Source organism: Engraulis encrasicolus, chromosome 13 (genome assembly GCF_034702125.1).
Source record: "Engraulis encrasicolus isolate BLACKSEA-1 chromosome 13, IST_EnEncr_1.0, whole genome shotgun sequence".
Lineage (NCBI taxonomy): Eukaryota > Metazoa > Chordata > Actinopteri > Clupeiformes > Engraulidae > Engraulis > Engraulis encrasicolus.
In genome coordinates this window covers 29,480,401-29,501,857 of record NC_085869.1, presented here as the reverse complement: position 1 = coordinate 29,501,857, position 21,457 = coordinate 29,480,401, and the positions used below count along the sequence as shown (strand labels likewise).

General features: G+C 43.1%; 2 protein-coding genes across 2 annotated transcripts; both read right to left on the bottom strand.

The window, feature by feature from the left end:
* Nucleotides 1-487: 487 nt before the first annotated feature.
* On the bottom strand, nucleotides 488-15,946 carry cdc16 (cell division cycle 16 homolog (S. cerevisiae)). The gene is made up of 18 exons (XM_063214552.1): nucleotides 15,768-15,946; nucleotides 14,646-14,700; nucleotides 14,387-14,484; nucleotides 13,924-13,962; nucleotides 13,572-13,712; nucleotides 11,042-11,201; nucleotides 10,466-10,560; nucleotides 9,985-10,118; nucleotides 9,679-9,758; nucleotides 9,080-9,129; nucleotides 8,911-8,984; nucleotides 8,600-8,725; nucleotides 7,929-8,081; nucleotides 7,181-7,244; nucleotides 6,967-7,028; nucleotides 1,700-1,835; nucleotides 966-1,056; nucleotides 488-792 (listed from the first exon to the last, which is right to left on the bottom strand). The coding sequence occupies exons 1-18, from the start codon at nucleotides 15,813-15,815 to the stop codon at nucleotides 488-490; spliced, it is 1,911 nt and encodes a 636-aa protein (XP_063070622.1). The 5' UTR covers nucleotides 15,816-15,946.
* Nucleotides 15,947-16,662: 716 nt separating this feature from the next.
* On the bottom strand, nucleotides 16,663-19,300 carry cfap97d2 (CFAP97 domain containing 2). Its single transcript, XM_063214551.1, has 5 exons — nucleotides 19,205-19,300; nucleotides 18,636-18,716; nucleotides 18,006-18,124; nucleotides 17,053-17,233; nucleotides 16,663-16,932 (listed from the first exon to the last, which is right to left on the bottom strand). Exons 1-5 carry the CDS (start codon nucleotides 19,298-19,300, stop codon nucleotides 16,723-16,725), a joined length of 687 nt encoding a protein of 228 aa, XP_063070621.1. The 3' UTR covers nucleotides 16,663-16,722.
* Nucleotides 19,301-21,457: the final 2,157 nt, after the last annotated feature.

Below are 21,457 nucleotides of genomic sequence, written 5' to 3'. Positions count from 1 at the left end.
TTCTTTTCATTAAACCCATCTTGCATTCAGCCTCACATTTATTCAATGTAAAAATCCACAGGTGAGCAAAACTCAAGTGCGCGTTAGGAGTTGAAGAGGAACGAGTGTGTGTGTGTGTGTGTGTGTGTGTGTGTGTGTGTGTGTGTGTGTGTGTGTGTGTGTGTGTGTGTGTGTGTGTTGGGCGTGGGAATAGTGAGAAAAGGGGAATTAAGGGAGGTGGGTACGTTGCTCAGAATTGCAGCAATGCTTTCTCATTTTGTTTCAGTCAAGTCACTTTTATACGCATTTCACCAGACATGCTTCACTTCTTTTCACCTCCATCATGTCCCATCATCACTCTCTCGTTCTCCCTCCCTCGTTCCCAGGGAGTGTATGTAAATGTTTCCAATTCGCCTTGCTTGTCTTTCTATAAGCTGCGCTCGTTTCGTTTCCACCTCGTCCCAATCTCGGTGGTGCCGAGCTCTACAACCCAAAACTCCTGTCCGGGTCACGTGCTGGTGTCGGACATGGAGGTCTCTAGCATCATGTCGCTCTCGTACAGGTCACACTCCAGGGGCAGCGAGTGCAGGAAGCCTGGGTCGGAGGGCTGCTTGTCGGCGGGGTTGGACGAGGGCTGGGGCTGCGGGGGCTGTGGTGGAGGTGGTGGAGGGGGCGTCTCCAGGGCCATGATGCCGCTCTCCTCCAGGGGCTGCACTCTGCTGTCCCCCCCGGTGGCGTCCGCCGACGTGTTGAGCATCTTCATCAGTGCCGGCGTGCTCAGCGTGGTGCGCACCTTGTCCTTAATGTCCGTCCCTGGACAGGAAGAGGAGAGGTGAACGTGGCGAAGTAGGAATAAACACACGCATGCGCGCACATGCACACACTTCTCTTACTAAAAAATTAATTTCACTACGTCCCTAAATGGCTAAATTAATTAAAAGTATAAACCACCATAAACACAACTAGCAACAAACTATACATCGTACCTATATATGCTTCTGTATCACCAATATACATCTCTATGCAGTGTCCCAGCATGGTGACTGAAAATGTGTCATCTCTTTTCAGACCAAGTGCCTAGAGAGAGAGAGAGAGAGAGAGAGAGAGAGAGAGAGAGAGAGAGAGAGAGAGAGAGAGAGAGAAAGAGAGAGAGATTTAACATTTACATACACTGAATCTACAATGTTCAAATAAACTTATACAATTTTTCTTTTCAGCTGAGCAGCACAACAGTAGCTGTTGAGGTTTCAATTCAGTACAAGTAACAAAGTGGCATTCATCAGAATTACTTGGAATAAAATGGTGATGCGGCTCAGACACATCGTTGGCATATAAGCCGCCATATAAAAGTGCACCACGGGTAGCGAAGACTGACATGTTAGCTGATTTGCACCATGCTGCCAATGACTGGCTTTGATTTTGAACACAAAACCGCAAACCCTTCCGCTGTACTCTTGCCGGGATTTACCAGTGAAAAGAAGAAAAAAACAGCGATGCATTTGATTCACCTTGTGGTAATAACATAGAAAATGAGACTTCGCTGGTAGGCTGTACCTACCACACACTTAAAAACTAGACTAAATCACAAGGGATTAAGTCGCCTCTGATGCAGAGTGAGTAATTTGAGTGAGCTTTCATCTCGCACTTGTGTCTCTCATGAGATCAACAGAGTGATAACAGAGTGATGGCATGACTGTTACAGGAAGTCGGTGGCACTCACTGTGTGAAAATAGTCAATGGCACTTTCAAAGTCTCCCTTGAGGCTGTGTACGTAGCCGATGGCCGAGTAGGTAGAGGCGTTCTGGGGGATGAGCACCAGAGCCTGACGGTGGTACTCCAACGCCTGGTCATACTTCCTGTTAAAGAGGAAACGAGTTACATTTGGGGGTGGGGTGTGGGGTGACATTTCCTGCTGTAAATATGACGGGGCTGAATACAAAACTCAAGACAGAAACTGTTTATAGTCATCATTTCGATGTGAGTACATCTAACATACGTCACTAGGGTGTCTGTCTAAGTAACTACACCATACATCCAATGTGCACACTAAATGTAAACACACACACACACACACACACACACACACACACACACACACACACACACACACACACACACACACACACACACACACACACACACACACACACACACACACACACACACACACACACACACACAAAGAAAAACAACCTCTAAGGGGGTGAAAAGACCAACAACATCTTGAAATGTAAATCAGCCCTTTTCTTTTATTTCTGTGTGGAGAATCTATGAATCACTAATGGCGGGAAATCATGCAAGCACTGAATACAAAAGGTGACGTGTCTGGCACACACATACTCAACGAAAGCAGGAACAGTGTTACTGATTTATCGGAGAACATCAGAGAACACCAAAAAATATGTACAAGAACATTATCAATGAGTGGTGGCTGCTGATCTGCGGAGCTGGAACATGCACATTGTTTGTCGTTAAAATAGAAAAAGCTCAACTCATCTGAAAAAAAAAGCACTACAAGGAGCAGAATTTAGTCCACTGGGTCAGAGAGCCATCAGCAGGAAAGCACCATAGACTGCCTCTCTCAGTCTTGCTGGCTCTAGTCTAAAACTTGACTTGACTTGACTTGAAAGCTTTAATGTCGTTAACAAGGCAAATAGGAGGACAACAGATGCGTCCCTCTATGCCAGTTCCAACTATGCCATTTTTCCCTCTGGCCTCCTCCTAACCTGTCAACGCCCCCCTGAGGATGTAGGATACTTTTTGATTATTGGTCATATTGCCCATGGAAACTCCAAATAATGTAGCAGGCAGCAACATTTGCAGTTTAGGCTATAATAACCCTATCATGCTTAGATTTGAAAAAGAACCATATGATTTAAAATTTCACATAGGCTAGATCAAGTAGGCTACATTAGAAATTACTAGACATTTATTAGTATCAACCTTTAGTATCACGCAATTTCAGCACCATGTGCATGAGGGAAAGAATCTTAACATCGACAAATAATAAATAAACAAAACGTTTGGGTGAATCATGCGCTTATGGGTTCACCCTTTGGGTGAATTATGCGCTTAATTTTCAATACCAGCTTCACCGTCAAGGCACACAGCAGTGAGCTTCCGTGTCAGAGTTTACCAAATTCACATGACTACCAAGCAATTACGAATTAAAAGACGTGTTCTCTCCCGTGCTCTCTCTGAGCGCAACTGAAAGCACCTGTAGGGTAGGCTACGGGCCCGCCAGCAGAAAACAAATGAACCTCCCTTGCAATATGTCCGAGAACATCATTAACACCGTATGTCAAATGGCCCAGCTGTCTACTTATAGTTCGAGCAATATGTTTCAGTGCGCAGCGCACACTGACTAGCCTACTCACTGAAACAAGTGGCAGAATGTTCGCAAACTCGCTGGTTTGGGAGGTTCGTTTAGAGGAAGAGCTGCGCTGCGGGTCGAGCTGTCAGCTAATTACAGTTCCATCTCGTGGAGCGTTATGCAATGCAAACGCCCCTCTATCCGAGCACAAAGGAAAATGTGAATGTTATGAAAGGAAAAAAGTTAACCAAATGTTACAGGTCCACGTTTAGAGGAAGAGCTGTATGCGCTGCCGGTCGCCTGTCAACTAATTACGGTTCCATGACGTGGAGCGTTATGCAATGCAATGCCCCTCTATCTGAGCACAAACATCTCAACACCTCAGTTGTCTCACAATGCAATCAGCTTAGCCTTGCCGGTTTGGTAACATATATTATACATTTTGGCTTGCACGCTCCGGTCCAAAATGCCAACTCTGCCACCTTGTGGACAAAAGAAGGAACAATTGAAAGAATGCGTTTCAGACGGACGGACAGACAGACCCTCTTATAGAGATGCTGGGACGCATCTAAAAAGGCAATTTGACTTAAAGCACAGCAGAATGGCAGAAAAACATATAGGCCTACAATAAAAACACATACAGTACACAACTAATACACACAATAAATAGCTAGACATATGAGTTGCTATGTAAATAAATACGTAATAAATACAGACCACTGGTCAAATGCATCCGTTAACACTATGAATGTCCATAATGTCAAGAATGTATCTCCCACATCTTGTTCAATTCGTCAATTGCCATGGGGATGAAGGAGTTCTTTGCTCTATTCATTCTAATGTTAACTTAGGGTATCTGTACCTGCATCCTGAAGGGAGTATTTGGAACTTAACTGAGAGGGGGTGGGTAGTGTCAGTACAAACTTTGTCCGCTTTCTTTGTTAATCTATCTAAATAAAGTTTATGAAGCTCATTTTGCTGACGCCCCATTATTTTCCCACATGTTTTAACAATTTTACCCAGTTTACTTTTGTGCGTCACTTTAGAGTGACCATACCAGCATACAATACCATAGGAGAGAACACTTTCAATAAAAGACTTGTAAAATAGGGTCAAAATTGTGTTGTCAACATTAAAAAAAGTTATGTTTCCTTAGGAAATAAACGTTGTTGACCCTTTTTATAGATTGCATCTGCACAACTGTCCTGTACAACTACCTCTACTCTATTCTCGCTTAATTGCACAAAAGCTCAAAGCTCGTTTTCACTTAGATCCCATGACATCACATTGCTCGGTATTGGCAACAGTAAGGAACATATTGTGCATGTTTTTAATATGTTTATTTTAGCTCCCTGCCGAGGGACCACAGATGGAAATGAGTTTTATCACCAACTCTGGTACTAGAACTGTCTTGTATATGCCATGTCATATAAGCTAATCAATTAAACTAAACTAAACACTTAATTCACACTTCCAAGCCTCACATTCTATTGACTGCTATCGCTCAGCGGTTAACCACGTGTAGAGTGAATGCAGCTTTAATGTTAAGTAAGCACACTGGGGTGTGTGTGTGTGTGTGTGTGTGTGTGTGTGTGTGTGTGTGTGTGTGTGTGTGTGTGTGTTCCAAGCTGGTGGAGTGAGCCTAATGAGGGCAACAGACCCAATAACTAAGGGCAGCACTTCATTACTAAGCAGTGCATAGGGGAACGTCTTCAAGAGACTGAGAAAATACATAGAGTTAACCAACGTGACACGGGTGGGAGTGAGGTTGGTCTGTGATACCCTCACGGGTGTGGTTCGCCGCAGACACGAAGACGAAGGCTGAGGGTGAGGGTATCCCACACCAACCGCACACTACAACTACTACAAGTGTTATATTGCTTTTATACAATAGTTCCTTTGCTTTTATTTTCAGAAAAAGACACGCCGCATCTCCCTTTTAGGTTTTTTTTTTTTTATACCACTTATCTGTATGGTATGCTCCCTAAACAACATCGTAACATCATTTTAAGGTTGTTATCTATTTATATCAATCAGACGTGGTGGCCAACTTATAATTAACTAGATGGTGAGAGGCAGCTACGGCAACCAGTTTGTTTGTGGGACTTTAATTAGCACATATTTGACGTGGGGAATGTCGTAGGCGTGCCTCTTCCAATCAGAAATTGATAAATAATTTGACCGGATCCAACTATTGAACAAAAAGTTATTATTTGCCATTTTATCAGATGGTTATTATTCCAGTTAACTTCCAAATACAGTGCACTTTCTAGAAACTTTCCCTGATAAGTTAAACTACGCATATAGATATAAAATGTTTTCCCATAACTTCCCATTTATTAATTCCCTCAGAATATTTGAGACATAAAATGTTTCCGGACTTTTCAATGCTAATTAAATAAATTAGCACACTGGGGAGGTGCGAGTTCCCAGTTGCTAGGGTGTACTTAATTAGAGGCTAAACGGCACAACGGCACAACAATCACGGGCAGCCAGCATTTACAAAGCAGTGCATAGGGTACAGATCTGGAGATGGAGGAAAATATAGCTATACAGCAAAATGGCATTATGAGAACGTGTTAATACAGCGCCAATATTGACAGTCCTTGCGTGTGCGCACCATGCTTTTGCAGGTTTTCTCATGCTCTACAACAGTGGTTCTTAACCTGGGGTGCGGGCACCCCCTGGGGGTGCGCCAGAGATTTCAGGGGGTGCACAGAATTTTGTTTGTGTTGAGGTTGTGACCAAAATTCTGATTCTAAACCTCATAATTAGGCCAAATCAAGAACAAATTAAAACATGCTTTGGACCAAAAGTAAAGTCATTTAATAATTGATTAATGTCTAAAGCAAGAATAACTTTTTTGTGCATACACACATATAGACGTTTGGTTTGGGGGTGCACGGCTTGTCTTGGGCAGAGTTTAGGGGGTGCTTCAAGAAAAAAGGTTAAGAAATACTGCTCTACAACACCCTGTAAGGGGTCTTACACACCAGGGCGGTAAAGCGTCGCGTGACGGACGCGATTTTTACCGGCGTCGGTGAAAATACATGGAAACATATCTGTCCTCACACACCAACCGGCGGTAGTCAGGCGTCAGCGGCACAGGAGCCGGCTCCGCGCCGCGCTGCATTTGGAAAATAGAACTCGAGCGTATTTTTCACCGGCGGGGTCCCATTCAAATGAATGGCAAAGTAGCAAGCTAGCTTTGGCTGTGGGGGGGTTTTGAACAGGACTGGCCGTGCACACCGACGCTGTCAGTGTGAAAGGCAGAGTAGAACACACCGGCAGAAAGGCCGCGTCCGTTCCGTTCGGCTTTGGTATGTCTGACCCCTAACAGGTAAGGGTTAGGGGCGGTTTTGGTCTGGGGACAATTTTGCACTGGACAACTACTAACCTCATGCGAGGCAGTCATGTTACAAAACTGTTTTTTGTGGCATTGCCCTCCGCAACTTAACAAGACAATACGATACCCAAACATGTGGAATGCAATAGCGTCATAACGCCATGACTTTCTATGATGCCAGTCTGCTGTGGAGTATTTGTACCGCTCGTTGTCAGTTGAGTAGACTGCTAGCAGTTGTCACTCGCACTACACTAAAATAGTGTACACATCCAAGTCACAATGCACACACATGGCCTTTTCAAGATAATGAAAAACAATGAAAACTTACTTAAGTTTTCGGCAGACATGTCCCAAGTTGTTCAGTAATGGTTCCCACTTATCCACCGTGACCTGATGTGTTAAAGACAACAGATGTATAAAAGCAGATTTCATGAATTTTGTAACTCCATTTATACACACATCACCCACTCACAAAACACAACTTATTTTCTTGATTGAAAAAACAAACAAACCAAAAAACAACAACAAATAAACACACGTACCTCATTCCCAATTGCTTTGATTTTATCCATAGCATCCAGAAACAGCTTCTCCGCCGTCTTAAAACTGAAAGGGCACATGAACATTTAATCACATTAGGGATATGAGCTCCATCCAGACAAAGAAAAATGCAATGCAATTCATGAGCTACATTGCAGTATTGGTTTAAAGCGACACTAGACCATTTCCCCCCCTGACAGCTTGGAAGAATAATTGTCTTTCTGATGTCTAACTGTAAGTAGAGAACAGAGTTGTAGCAAACTTGCGGTGTGCGATTTTATAGCCCATGGATATTCAAAAGTGCATTTCACCCTGTTATGAGTTGAAAAAAAGGAAAGATTGTAAAACAAACTACTTAGTTTTACTTCACATATCCCATAAAAAAATATATAATGACATGACTCATGACAGTCATCCCGCGCTAGGTCTAGTATTTAATGTAGGTCCATTATTACCATCTGTGTGTGTGTGTGTGTGTGTGTGTGTGTGTGTGTGTGTGTGTGTGTGTGTGTGTGTGTGTGTGTGTGTGTGTGTGTGTGTGTGTGTGTGTGTGTGTGTGTGTGTGAATGTGCATGTGAAACACCCTCACAGTGAACCCAGGACAATTGTCATCTTCTTGGCAGCCTCCAGAGCTGGTGTGTGAATGTGTGAATGTGTATGCGTATTTGAAAGCACTGAGTCAGGCAAAAATGATGTGATATGATATCAATGCATTTTGAATGATTGATAACAAACTGAGGCTTAACCTACTCTCCATTCTGGAAAGCGACCACGGCCACCTCATGGATGACAAAGGGGTCCTCAGGGGCGATGCTGAGGGCCTGGCTGAAGAAGCGCTCGGCCAGCTTGGAGTTGTTGGTCAGGCCGTACTCCAGGCCGATGTACAGCATAGGCAGGTGGCACCTGGAGCACCGCACACACAGCAAGACCCACATTAGACATGCACTGTCTACAGACAACTCTACACGTTGTCTACGGTATGCCTCGCACCTGACTATTAAAAAGTGTACATTACATAGTGAATGTGTACTGTATGTGTTACATGAAATCATCATAGTGTGTGTGTGTGTGTGTGTGTGTGTGTGTGTGTGTGTGTGTGTGTGTGTGTGTGTGTGTGTGTGTGTGTGTGTTTTGCATTATATTTAACAAGCAGCTTTACAACAGGGCATACACAACAAAAAAGGAAAAACAGAATACACTAGTATAACTAGGTCAGTTCAACTTCAGACAGGGGGAAACTTTCACGGAAGAACTGTGAAAGGTACAATCTTCTAGGTATGTCTTGTCCTTACTGTGCTTAAACATTTGCATACACCAATGGTGGCTTCCAATTGATTGATTGATTATTCGAGCAAAAAATAGGAACAGCGACCTTCTAAACGGCATTTGTACTCAGTGTAAAATAAAGATCAGGATCGCACCCCTTCATCAGCTGAGCAGCAGTGAAGTAAGCAGCCATGGCCTGGTCGTGCTCACTCTCCACGGCAAAGGAGTGTCCATACGCGATCCATGCTGGCCCATACGTCCTCTCCAGAGTCGTGGCTTTACTAAAATGCATGGGCAAAGATGTCAAGAATAAGACTTCAAAACTGTTTAGATGAAAATCATAAAAAGATTACCATGTCCATTTGAATTTGACCGAATGGAAATTATTTATTATTTATAAATGGCTAACGATCAATGTGTCATTATGACTGGAGTACTCTAATCATATTTCATTAGAGGGTCTTACCTTAGATATCGGCGAGCATGCTCATTTTTATGGCCTACCATTAGATAGTAACAACCGACAGCAAACCATGACACCTGTTGACACAGACACAGATAAGCGATTCATATTGAGTCACATCTTCTTTCAAACCGTCTTCATCCAAAAACATAAGATTGACCACCCTTCTTACCGGATTATTAGGATACAAATCCACTAACTTATGAGAGAGATAAAACAGTTCTGAAATGGAAAACAAAAACAAACACATTAGTCACCATATAATAGAGGCTCCAGGAAACTTGTCTGTTTTCAAATCAAATTGAATCCTTCTGTATACTATGGATGTACAGTATTTACAAGGATCGTCACCAATCCCAAATGTTTTCAAGAATATGTATATAGTAAGCAATGACTCATTACCATCCAAAAATCCACAAATTCAGCAGCTACAAATGAAGAGTTCAGATGCAAAACCCCCTAATTCCATTTCTGAAGACCGGCACTTCTTTATTTTTAGAGAACCCCGTTGTTGGTTTGGTTTACATTCATGTAGTTGATAATACATATAAATAGTTATATTACATAAATAAAAAATATGCAATTTTGATAGCTTGGTATTAAATAAAAATGAATTAAGATTATTTTCTGAAAAGGCACTTAGGGGGTTTTGCATCTGAACTCTTCAAATGCAAAAATTAAGCTAATTCCATTATGGGTTGATTACAGCCTCTCAAAATGACCACGTGGCCAGTATAGAACATCACTTGATATCCAGGCTGCTTTTCTTACCATTTGCTTTGCCGAGTTCTACTAAAGTTCCTATGTGCACAGGTAAACAGTTGGCATGAAATGGGTCCTTCACCATTACCCTAGTAAGACACAAAAGAACCATCAAAGGGGACTCAACATGAAAACGAATAACCACAAAAAGATAAAACTTGAAACATGCACAACATGCAATGGAGTACTTGCAATGGAGTGTGTGTGTGCGTGTGCGTGTGTGTGTGTGTGTGTGTGTGTGTGTGTGTGTGTGTGTGTGTGTGCGTGTGCGTGTGTGTGTGTGTGTGTCTTGTGCTGTAGTGTTATTGAACATACATGGAAGTGAGTTTGTAGCACATTTTGAAGTCACAGTTGTAGTAATGTCGCTCTGCCAGAGAGACGACTACATCCAAATTGTCCTCCAGTCCGTTGGCTAAATCAGGTATAACCATTTCACTGGGTTTGTTGTACTGCGGAGAGAGAGAGACAGAGAGAGAAAGAGAGAGAGGTGGAGAGGCTGGGTTGAGTATATGGTTCATCGGACAGACAATGCCATTAGCATCCCAACTGGCCTCCACATGCAAATGATTTGCGTCACACACACCCCGGCACGAACCTCAAGGAGTCCTCGCACATACTCTAATGTCAATAGATTGGGAGAGAGCATCTGCTTATCAATGAAAAATGTTCCATTACCCCCACTCCTCATAAAACAAAGCATGCACACAAGTCCACGCATGCACGCACGCGTGCAAACACACACACAATGAGGTCAGAAAGGTCAAGAAAACCGTGTATTTTGAAGAGTTAAACTGACCTTTTTCAACTTATTTTCAAACAAAAACCGAAGTAGTTCCTCTTCCTCGTCCGTGCACTGTTGACTCAGGGGGAGGGAGTCCAAAAACTCATTCTCTGCAGAAAGACCATCAGTGTCAGTGCACTGTATTATGCGGGAGGGGTGAAGTGCTCTTACTGATCAAAACAATGCACTTGTTTACGGGCAAGAAAAGGTTTCATCTTGTGCATAAATTAGTTTTAAGCTCATCCTGCATTAAAACAAACTGCAGTTTCATTCAAGTGCTCTTACGATTAGAGATCTACTTTGCCATCCACCAATGTATTTTTAGTGTAACCCCCTACTGAGATTCTCAATAATAAATAACAATTAAAACAACAACAAGACCTATTCTGAGAAAATTAAAATGTATGCACATGCAGAAGTACAGTGGAGGAACAATCGCACACAGGGCCCAAGGTAAGGGCCGCGGCTGGCCGAGGGCATATCAGGGGCCCCACCACCAACAGGACCAGGCCTGGACAGGACTGGACTGGACTGGACTGGACTGGACTGAACTGAACTATAATCCCCAAGCACACGTCGCTGGCCTTTTACCTTCCTGGGCGGTCAACATGTGGTGGGACGTTAGAAGGTCAAAGGCTTCAAAGCAGTAGACGTCGAGTTTCAAGGCCTCTTTGTAGCTGGACGTGGCCAGGGGGCGGTTGTCCATGGCATCATAGATCTTCCCCCGCAGGAGGCAAATGGAGCTGCTGATCTGAGAGAGAGAGAGAGGGGTCAGAAGAATGAGCACAAGAGAAAGAGAGAATCACACATCGCATCATCCCCACACTGGACTTCAAAAACTAAAAAATGACTGCTGCCAACGTCAGCAGCATATCAGTGTCTAAGCCAAAGCCACCCACATCAAAGACAGAGTAAACACAAACATCCTCAGCCTACTATAGGGCTTATGGAAGCTTGCACTAGGTTGAACTAATGTCAGTGTCCACCTCAAAGTACTGCACAAATAAAATGGCAAATCAAAAATCAACTGCTCTTGTTTCACTATCAGTTACATTTTGCGAGGGGGTCAGAGCGGTTAGGGTGTCAGACTTATAGCCCAAAGGTTGCCGGTTCGACTCCCGACCCGCCAGGTTGGTGGGGGAAGTAATTAGCCAATGCTATCCCCATCCTCCTCCATGACTGAGGTACCCTGAATATGGTCTGTCCCATGGCATTGCTCCCTTGGGGAGCCATTGGGGGCTGCCCCCTTGTACGGGTGAGGCATAAATGCAATTTCGTTCCGTGCAGTGTGAACTTGTGTGCTGTGTCACAATGACAATAGGAGTTACAATTTCCCAGGTTGATTCATTGTTTCATTTTCACAGTCCCTTGGCACTTCAGCCAAGGAGTGACTTAGGGAGTGGAAAAATGGAACTCGAACCAGTAACCCTCTGATCTGAAGCCCACCTCCTTAACATTTTTAACTTGTAAAGCCTCATGCACACATAGCCGATCCAACCAGACTTTCCAACTACGACTAGTAAGTTGCCTGTCTGCTCCTTTCGGTCTTGATCAGACACAGTTTTCTTCCCAAGACAACGGGCTGATATCACCTGCCGTGGACACTCCTCCGGGTGGCACCTGGCCCTATTAGTAGCCAAATGTTTTCATGTTTTTGCGAAGTCAACTCTCTACATTTCACGGGATGCCTTGAGAGTAGATGCATTACTAATAGGCCTGTAACGGTATAATGTATTGTATTTGTACCGAACCAATCAGACCTGTGCTTGAAATAAATCAAGGTACGTACCGAATCGTGGTCTTTGTGTACCATTGCACCCCTAATTACTAATGACTCTAAATAGGCTACAGCCTACTATGCCTATAGGCCAAGTCCCCCTCGCCTCCCATTCATAATTAATCCATCAAGATGACGTTCTATCTCCGTCTCTAGCTCACAAAACACGATGACTTTCGCAGTGTCATTATTTCAATATAAGACTTAATTTCTCTCACTGCAACCTAGTTCGCTAAAGAGGAAAAAGGCACGCTGGGCAGTGTGTTACAAGCTGTCTAAACAAACAAAGTGTAATATAATGAAACTCAAGTAGACGTTTGCGAATTTGCTATAGCTTAATTAACTGCCCTCCCACCTCCTGCTTGCAGTTAGCACAAACCAGTCAGAGCCCGGTATTGAACCTGACCACCGACGCACTCCTCAGCCCAACTGAACATGCTGAACGTCTCTCAACGGAGACCCACAAGCACCAACGTCCTCCAACTACCCCAAACGCACCAAGACACACCGAGCCAATTCTGTCCGAACTGTCCCCAACGCTCGACAATACCCAACCGTCGGGTTGATTTGGACACCCCTTTTAGGGTACAGTGTTTCCCACAAAAAAATTGGAAACTATGGGGGCAGCCGGGATTTTTTTTTGTTGGGGGGGTGGGGTGGGGGGGTGTGCGTGGAAATTCACACGGCGTAAATGCAAAACGGCAAAACAATGAGTAAAGTATGACATTGGCGCATGGAGAAACTATAGGCCTACATTTCAGCCATTTATGTTTTGAGAAATTACACAAGATTTTACCCATGAAAAGTATAGTAGTACATTGTGATTTATATTTTTTTAAAATGCAGTAGGGCCTACAGTGGATCATTTGTGTTTGCAACACACGTTTCATTTGTCCCTCATGCAGGGGTCTATGCAATGGAAAAAAAAAAAAAAAAATAGGAGCACAGTTAAGAATTTAGGAGCACTGTGAAATCCCAACTGTCCCTTCTCTGAAGATTTTTTATTGCTCCCAAACCCAAGTTAATAACAACAATTTGACTAGACTTTTGATCCCTCTTGTCTTTCAAGCACTCATGGTTTTCTCTTAGGATGTATTTACTCCAGGAGGAAAATGCGAAGGAAATCTTTTTTTTTTTTTTTTTTAAACGGATATTGTTTAAAAAAAAAAAAACAACAAAAAAAACAAAAAAACAAACAAAATTAAACATTTTCGGAAACTATGGCGGCCAATTTTAAACTATGGCGGTGCGCCATAGTTTCCTCAATGTATGGGAAACACTGGGGTATGTATGGACCTGGAGACTGACAGCCTCAGCCACAAGGGTAGACTGGAGGCCACTTACTGAAGCTGGGGACATCTCCCATTCCCTGGCGCTCTCCTTTATCCCATTGTCCTCCTTGATGGGTTTGTCCAGTAATTTCTTGCTGGCAGACTCCTCCATGTCCAGAATGTCCAGAGCCTGCTGGTACTCTTTGGCAGCATACTGCGGACAACAGAGCAGTTAAAGCATCAATACAGAAACAAATCAGAGACAAGGGAAAAAAAGAGATGTATTGCAGTAATTTCAAAATGTTCATGAATTTTTATCCGAAACAAGATACATTTAGTTTTGACAAGTGTAGTGTTCAACAATAAGCAACACATTGGCAGCGCTGTTCAAATTTTAAGTCCAATGATGCATCTCTCATACTTACATGGCATCTAGCAGCGAGGTATTGACAGGCTCCATACAACTACAGGAAAAAGAGACAGAGTTAAGTATTCGACCCAGAATACGCCTTAATTTGACCGTTCAACATGTTCCAGCAGTTCTTAACACGATTCAGACAGAGGCCCACATAGAAAATGGAAAGCATCCATAGAAGTGTAAGGATGATTAAGACACAACAAAATCTGCAAAATCGATAGTGAAACTGATCGTGATTGGTATTCATCCAGGCCAAAATCGAAATGGGAACTGAGGTTGGCTCTCAGTGAAAGAGACAAAACGAAACTGATGCAACTTCTAGCTTCAAACAAAATTAAGTCCAGCCTAAACGTTTGACTGAGTAACTGGTTTGACTCAGTAACTAGCTACTGATGCGTGTGAAATACAAGAGGTGTAAACTTGAGGAAAACATGCCTTCTGTGCAGCGAGCCTTAGAGTCGTACGCGTACCTTGTCAAGTTTCCGTGATCGGAGAGCATGAGAGGCGCGATGATATTGATTCGTTAGGTAAAGGCACTGTGCTAACCAGTAAATGTCTTGAGGGTCCTCTGTGAAAACAAGACCAACACAGATGCTTCAACTGCTTTGAAAATCAAGTGGCGTACATTTAGTCAATAAATGCATTCATCTTGGCCAATACATGTATTGCTCATCTTAAAATATGGAGAGGAATGAGGCAATGGGCATAAACTTTTGGGGTGACACTTACCATGTGAAAGGGATGCTATTTTGTCTGCCCAAAAGAGAGCACTTTGATACTGTTGCTGTTGAGATGAGACAGGACAACCAATGACAGGATGTTAGGGAGAGCAATATGCAGTAATCACATATATGTTCAAGTAGCAACTTCGCTGATTAAAGCACAATTATGCAAGTTTATTTGTCCACATCACACGCCACTTCAAAGACACTACTCGTCCTACTACGGTATGTTTACAAGACGTCAGTAGTACAGCCATACGCAGCCTGTACAGGGACTACATCAGGTCCAAGAAAAGGGAAAAATGCACAATTTGTTAAAGGTGCGAAGCGTGTAAACATGTTAAATGCGCGTTTTCTGCTGCGGTCACACTTCACAGCGAAATGCAATTCAGCTCCTACTGTACAGTGCAACAGACTCGAAAGACATGGGGGGTGAAGTGTTGTTGCCAATCTAGCTGACAAGAGTAGTACTTCATGTTCTCTTCCACCGCATTGCCTCAGATATGGTTCTGAAAAGTCGGTCCAGGACCAGGTAACTAGTCTGTCCCATCACGTATGCAAAGGGCGACACGAGAGCTGGTGATAGAACTCTGTTACATGATTCTGGTCTGCACACATAAGGCGCGTTCTATTTGTACACACACATGCTGGCTACATGTGTGACTACAAACTTTATTCCGTTAACTGTTAACCAAATCATCTCCGAGTAAGGTTTGCTTGCCATATGTTTTGTTGTTCTACTATACTGTGAGTGTGAACCTGTGGAGTATCACTTGTGCTGGCTAGACATCCAATTATGGACTAAGGATAACTGAATCCACATAGTAGGTCGAGAGCTTGCGTGGGTGACAACACGGGCTGTAGGACCTGAGACATGTCTGTTATCGGTTAATGCGTACATTATTAAACTCACCCTGTTCACAACGTAAGTGTAAGAAATTGAGGGGAATGTTTGCCAAACTATGTAGCTGACGTGGTGACAAGTTAGCAAGAAACGCTAGCTAACAGGTTAGCGTTAGCTTTAGCAAACTGCATTGCCATTGCATTGAATAGCCATAGCACTAATGCAAACTCCATAGATAGCTGGGTGCGCTAACGGTAGCCACTGGAGATTAAAATTAAACCTTACCTGATCTATGTAGTGTCGGACACGCTTTCGCAGTCTGTCAAGGTTCATAGTGATTGTCTAAAATTATTCTACAATACTGACAAGAACACCATGCTAAGATTATGGAAGGGAAATTATGTCTGGAGGATCAAAGTTGGTTGACAAATGCACAGCGTAGTTCAATTCCGCGGTTACTTCTGCACCGGTAGTGCAACTCTGAAAATGGACCGTGTAGAAACTTCACCATAGTGCCGGACTTTGGCATCAGTGACACAATTTTTTTGTAAGTGCCAAATAATGATCGGTAAGATTCAACGAAGTGCAGACTAAAATACCACAAGAAGGAAACTTTCAGACTCCCTAGGATCAAGATCAAGGCGAATGATTTAGAGGGAACCTTATGGGCCTACCGTAGCCCAGGGGTTCCCAAACTTAACCATGCCAAGGCCCCCCATACACCGGTAGATTCCAGCCAAGGCCCCCTTTACATGGGTTGTGCCGCACTACTTTTCCTGTGCACCCCCCACAACCACAGTCCTAGGCCTGTGAGTCAGTGCACCACATAAAATTAACTCATGGGAATATTGTGTACCTCAATTTTGGTTTATTTTAGTGTAGGCTACATTAGTTATTCAATTTATTCAATAGGCCCAATTTATTTTATCCCTAACAACTTTCCGCAGCCCCCCTGGCAACCCCTCGCGGCCCCCACTTTGAAAACCACTGCCGTAGCCTACACGGCCTACAATCAAAATCTTCTCATTGTGTTTGATTAATATCTGTCCAACAAGACACACACACACACACACACACACACACACACACACACACACACACACACACACACACACACACACACACACACACACACACACACACACACACACACACACACACACACACACACACACACAAGTAGCATGTGACAAATCTTTATTGAGGTCTTTCCCTGCATTGTAGTATTAGGTTCTATTGTTTAATTTTCAGACACTTCAGCATTCTTCTGGTCCTGGTGGTCTGCATTCTTCTCCTCTGGTGAGATGTCACTATCATCATCCTCCTCTGGCTGGGTGTGCCCTGGATGCTTTCCATCAGTGCTGTCACTTGATTGTTCTTGCTCAGCTGTGCTTTTGTCCACTTGCCCACCACTGACTTTCTTGGCAGACCATGCACCAAACCTCTGGGCCTGAAATTAAATCCATACACAGTTAATTTACAACGGAAAAGTACCGTAGCCTACAAATAGGTAGGTTATCAGGTGACTTTAGTTTAAAAAAAGAAGTCCTGTTGTACACATTGTGTGCACCTGTACTGAAGTCAAACGAGGATATCTTCCAATGTTCTCCATCAGTGCTGTGGTCCTCAGCCAGTCATCATGCCATCGCTGGACACTGTAGTTGGGCCCGCACTGAGACAAGCGACTAAGGATTAGCAAATTCTCCTCTGTGATCCTCAGGAGGTCCTGTTGCCTCTTCTCGCTGCTAAGTCTGATGATGATGTACAATATGCAGTGTCAATTCAACAGAGAGAGTACCAACCAGAGATGTGGATAAGTCACTTTTTGCAAGTCCCAAGTAGCGCAAAGTCTCAAGTCCATCCAATCAAGTCCGAGTCATGTCACAAACAAAGACACGTTTGACAAAATCAAGTTCAAATCCAAGTCGTGCCAAAGCCAAGTCAAGTTCAATTCCAAGTCTAATTTTTCCAAGCCCTTAACAAGTCATTTTATGCACAATATTTACATGTGGGCATGAGTTCATTTCATCTCCATACTACTGTGTGCATGTCCCCCTTTGTCAGTCGTGTTCTAAACAAAAATAGTAGGCCTACTGGTAGGCCCTACTGGTTAAGGCCAAATTATTATTATTTTTCCCCATGTATTTTCCATATACAAATCCAAAAAAAATAATATATTTAGACTTGGCACGCTATTGCCAGTCATTGCAAGCTAAAAGTGTCAAGTCAATCAAGTCACGAGTCAATAGCATACAAGTCCGAGTCAAGTCTCAAGTCATTGCTAATATTGCCAAGACAAGTCTCATGTCAAGTCATTTGTGGTGACTGAAGTCTGACTCAAGTCCAAGTCTCAAGTCCACATCTCTGGGACCAACACTTCGAGTTTTAAATCTGACTTTACATGTTGAATTAACATCTACTTTGTGGATGGATCAGAAATAAGGAATGAAAGACATCACCAGGGCTTTACATTTTGACTAATGGGACTGTATTGATCACATCAATGTGGGTTAGGCCTACTACCTTTTAGTTATGTAGTCATTCTTATTGTCAATCCTTCCAGTTGTCCTCATAATGTGAGAGATTTTCTCAAGCAGTATGTGGTTGTCTCTTTCGATAACAGATATGCGGTCCTCCTTCAGCTTGAGTGAAAAAAAGAAGCAGCAGATCAGAAACAGGTGGGCAACGTATTTTCTTTGCTGATGAACACTCCCATCTTGTGGTCAGGCATTGGAATAGCATGCCATTATCATTAGTACAGAGACTTTTGCAATGGGTGCAATATGTCCCCCTTTTTTGTCCAACAAGAAACAATACTGGTGACATAATCATACTGCAGCCTGCTTGCATAGTTGCATCCTCCCCTTTACAGCAGATAATGCACAAAAAACCCTATTGAAATGCAACAAATAGCCTACTGCAAAAACTGCTGCAATATTGATAAAAACAATTTAATGTAAGGGTTTTTTTGTGTTGAGCATCAACACACCACAGCAGCACACAAAGACATCGCACTCGTCCCTCACCCATGCAAAGCAGTGGTAAGCCCAACAGGGGCCCCAGTGGTGTGTGTGTGGAGGACAGTGCCAAGCTCAGGGTACCTTATGGAGGGGGTTATTAATTACCAATAATACTGCATGGCTATCTGCTTACCCTTTTCTCTTTGCTGTTGTTATTGATGTGGGGGTATGTTTTAGGTGGAGTCCGATTTATGGTGGCTTTAGCAGACGACACCTGAAGAGGAGGGGAAAAAACTCACAGCCTTAAAACCTTTAAAATATACCCGAGGCAAACTCTGGTTCCATTCTAAGTCCCATGCAATCTGTATTAATCATTAGAAATGTTTACAAAAATGTTCAAAAAATATCACATAGGCCTACTAATAACAAGAGCATTTTAAATGAAAATTCCTTTCCTCACAGGAGATAAATCAACTTACACGAAGACAGCAAGTGTGTCACTGGAAAAATAAGGCTAGGTAATAGACTTTCCTCAGCTATAAAAAAGACTCTGTTTTTCCCCTCTGCTTGAGTTCAATTTAAACCCATCTCAAGATCCCATCACACTCTGTTTCTATTCTACATCTATTCTTGTCTCCACTCCATTCCAAGGGAGAAGCTTAACTCAAACAGAGGTATTCAGTTTCTCTGCAGCTGGATGCTGTTGAATGCTCGGTGTGTGTCAAAACCAGACTGACACTTGCTCTGCCATCTGAATCGTACCTTTTTCCTGTGAATGTCATAGTTGCTCTGGTCCCATCTGTGCTGCAGTAGTTTACTCACGCATGGAACCACTGGCTGGTAGGATTGGTGTGCCATAAAACCAGGAAAACCAAAGTGAACTCGTACAAAATGACTTCAGCACTGTTTAGCTCTCAACAACTTCTCCCAGAGTGATTAACAAGGGACAGGCCAACAGCAGCAGGAGACGGTTATGCAGGAGAGACTGCTGTCATGTGATGTGTGCCATGACAACCAGGGTTGCCAGGATTGACTACAGTAAATGAATGGCTGCAAAGTCTCTTTTATTTGTTTATTTGTTTACCTATATTTTTGATGATCTTTTTTTTCTTTCCTCTTTCATTTAGTGTTGTTTGACTTTTAGTGTTGGGTATCTTATGATTCTTTTCCAATATTTTCCCCGAAAGCTCCTGTTTATGACAGCAGAATTATTTTTAGCTATCACTTCATCTATCACAGAAGTTCTGGGATGAGTGTTATCACAATTTTCAAGAACATAGTATCCGATTTTGTCTCAGGTGATCGTAAGGGCATGTGTTGTTTATTCTGTTTATTTCATTATTTTGCAACTTCATGGTAATTTATCTTAGCACAGGCTGCCTGTGTGCAGGAACAGGTGACACTTTAGGCGAACTCCCGCAGAAAGAGGATGCTCAGCTCCCTGAACCATGGAGACGTTGTCCTACTTGGGCTCTTCTTGGCCAATTACAAGTTTGATCGTGTGTTTGTGTGTGTGTGTGTGTGTGTGTGTGTGTGTGTGTGTGTGTGTGTGTGTGTGTGTGTGTGTGTGTGTGTGTGTGTGTGTGTGTGTGTGTGTGTGTGTGTGTGTGTCTCCTCTCTCTCTCTCTCTCTCTCTCTCTCTCTCTCTCTCTCTCTCTCTCTCTCTCTCTCTCTCTCTCTCTCTCTCTCTCTCTCTCTCTCTCTCTCTTTCTCTCTCTCTCTCTCTCCCCCCACACACACACACACACACACACACACACACACACACACACACACACACACACACACACACACACACACACACACACACACACACACACACGGGCAGGGAGCACACGGGGCCAAATGGAGACGGCACAAGTGAGCTGAAACTATGTTCTGTGGTGGTGGCCTGGTTAAATCACTATGAAATCTGCGTCACCTGGCAGCAATATGCCATATCTGCCCTTGTTTCTATGCAGACACAGGTTTTTTTTTTCAAGCTCATCTACATGCACCCACAATACCTGACCTCACAAACGTCATCCTACACACAGCACCACCATCAGTATGGCTTTGCTGCCAAGGACAGGCTGAGCGATCCATTACACCTGTGTGTAGACCGCTGGTAGATTGAGTCATTACTCTGGACAGATGTGGACAATGATGTAGCCCATGGTAAGAAATAGATTATTCTTTTTTTTATTTGCTCATGTACCTGTTGAGGAAAGAAATACTCCCGTAATAGTAGGCTATAGCATACAATTATGGCTCATGGTTACTATTTTTAACTATGTAAATGGGTAAAAGGCTCAATATTGACGAATGTATTCATTGATGTTTAGGTAAGATATTGGTATTAAGATATGACTACATCATACAATTGCAAGTGTGATATTATTGATACTGTTGTGTTGTGTATTGTGTGAGAGTAGCCATTGTCAGATCAAATGATCTGTGCAGACGTCACAGTCTTCACCACCGCCCAACATGCAACACCTCATTGTCTAAGTTTATAGCAGGGCAGTATTTTGGGACTCTATTGTACTTGACAAATAGACCTTTGACTGGTTCCTAGTTTTGCAGCCTTCCCAGACTACTGTCTGCAGTGCTGTCACTAGCAACCAACCCATAGAAACTGTTACTTGGTAACACAGCATGTCGCTAACATCAGGAACAGGAACAGAGTCTGTGAATAAACAAAAGGTTGGTGACCTAGGTCACAGATCATGCGGACTTCCTAAACAAAGGTCTGCTCTGACAGTCCAGTGTTTCTACTGAGGGTAAAGGGGAGCATTGCTGTCACTGATTCTTTCTGTAATTTGACCTAAATTGATGAAAAGGTGGTTTGCCTAGTATATAGATAAAACATGAACAATCAAACTAAAGGTCCTGTATTGCTCACATTGGCAAAAGTCCTGAAAGAGGAAATCTGTCAGAATGGAAGCAACTTAAAGATGATGCAAGGCTGCCACCCAGTGGCACGATATTGTAAGAATACTAGAGATCAAAGATCAAAGATCAAAGATAAGAGAT

Excerpts from the sequence above, each read along its gene's own strand:
- cdc16 (XM_063214552.1), bottom strand. The coding sequence starts at position 15,815 with ATGAACCTTGACAGACTGCGAAAGCGTGTCCGACACTACATAGATCAG. Across the intron at positions 9,759-9,984 it reads TGCTACAAACTCACTTCCAT|GGTAATGGTGAAGGACCCAT; the intron begins GTATGTTCAATA and ends GTGTCTTACTAG. Across the intron at positions 7,245-7,928 it reads GTCGCTTTCCAGAATGGAGA|TTTTAAGACGGCGGAGAAGC; the intron begins GTAGGTTAAGCC and ends GTGCCCTTTCAG.
- cfap97d2 (XM_063214551.1), bottom strand. The coding sequence starts at position 19,300 with ATGGCACACCAATCCTACCAGCCAGTGGTTCCATGCGTGAGTAAACTA. Across the intron at positions 18,717-19,204 it reads ATGACATTCACAGGAAAAAG|GTGTCGTCTGCTAAAGCCAC; the intron begins GTACGATTCAGA and ends CCTCCTCTTCAG. Across the intron at positions 18,125-18,635 it reads ACAACAGCAAAGAGAAAAGG|CTGAAGGAGGACCGCATATC; the intron begins GTAAGCAGATAG and ends TTTTCACTCAAG.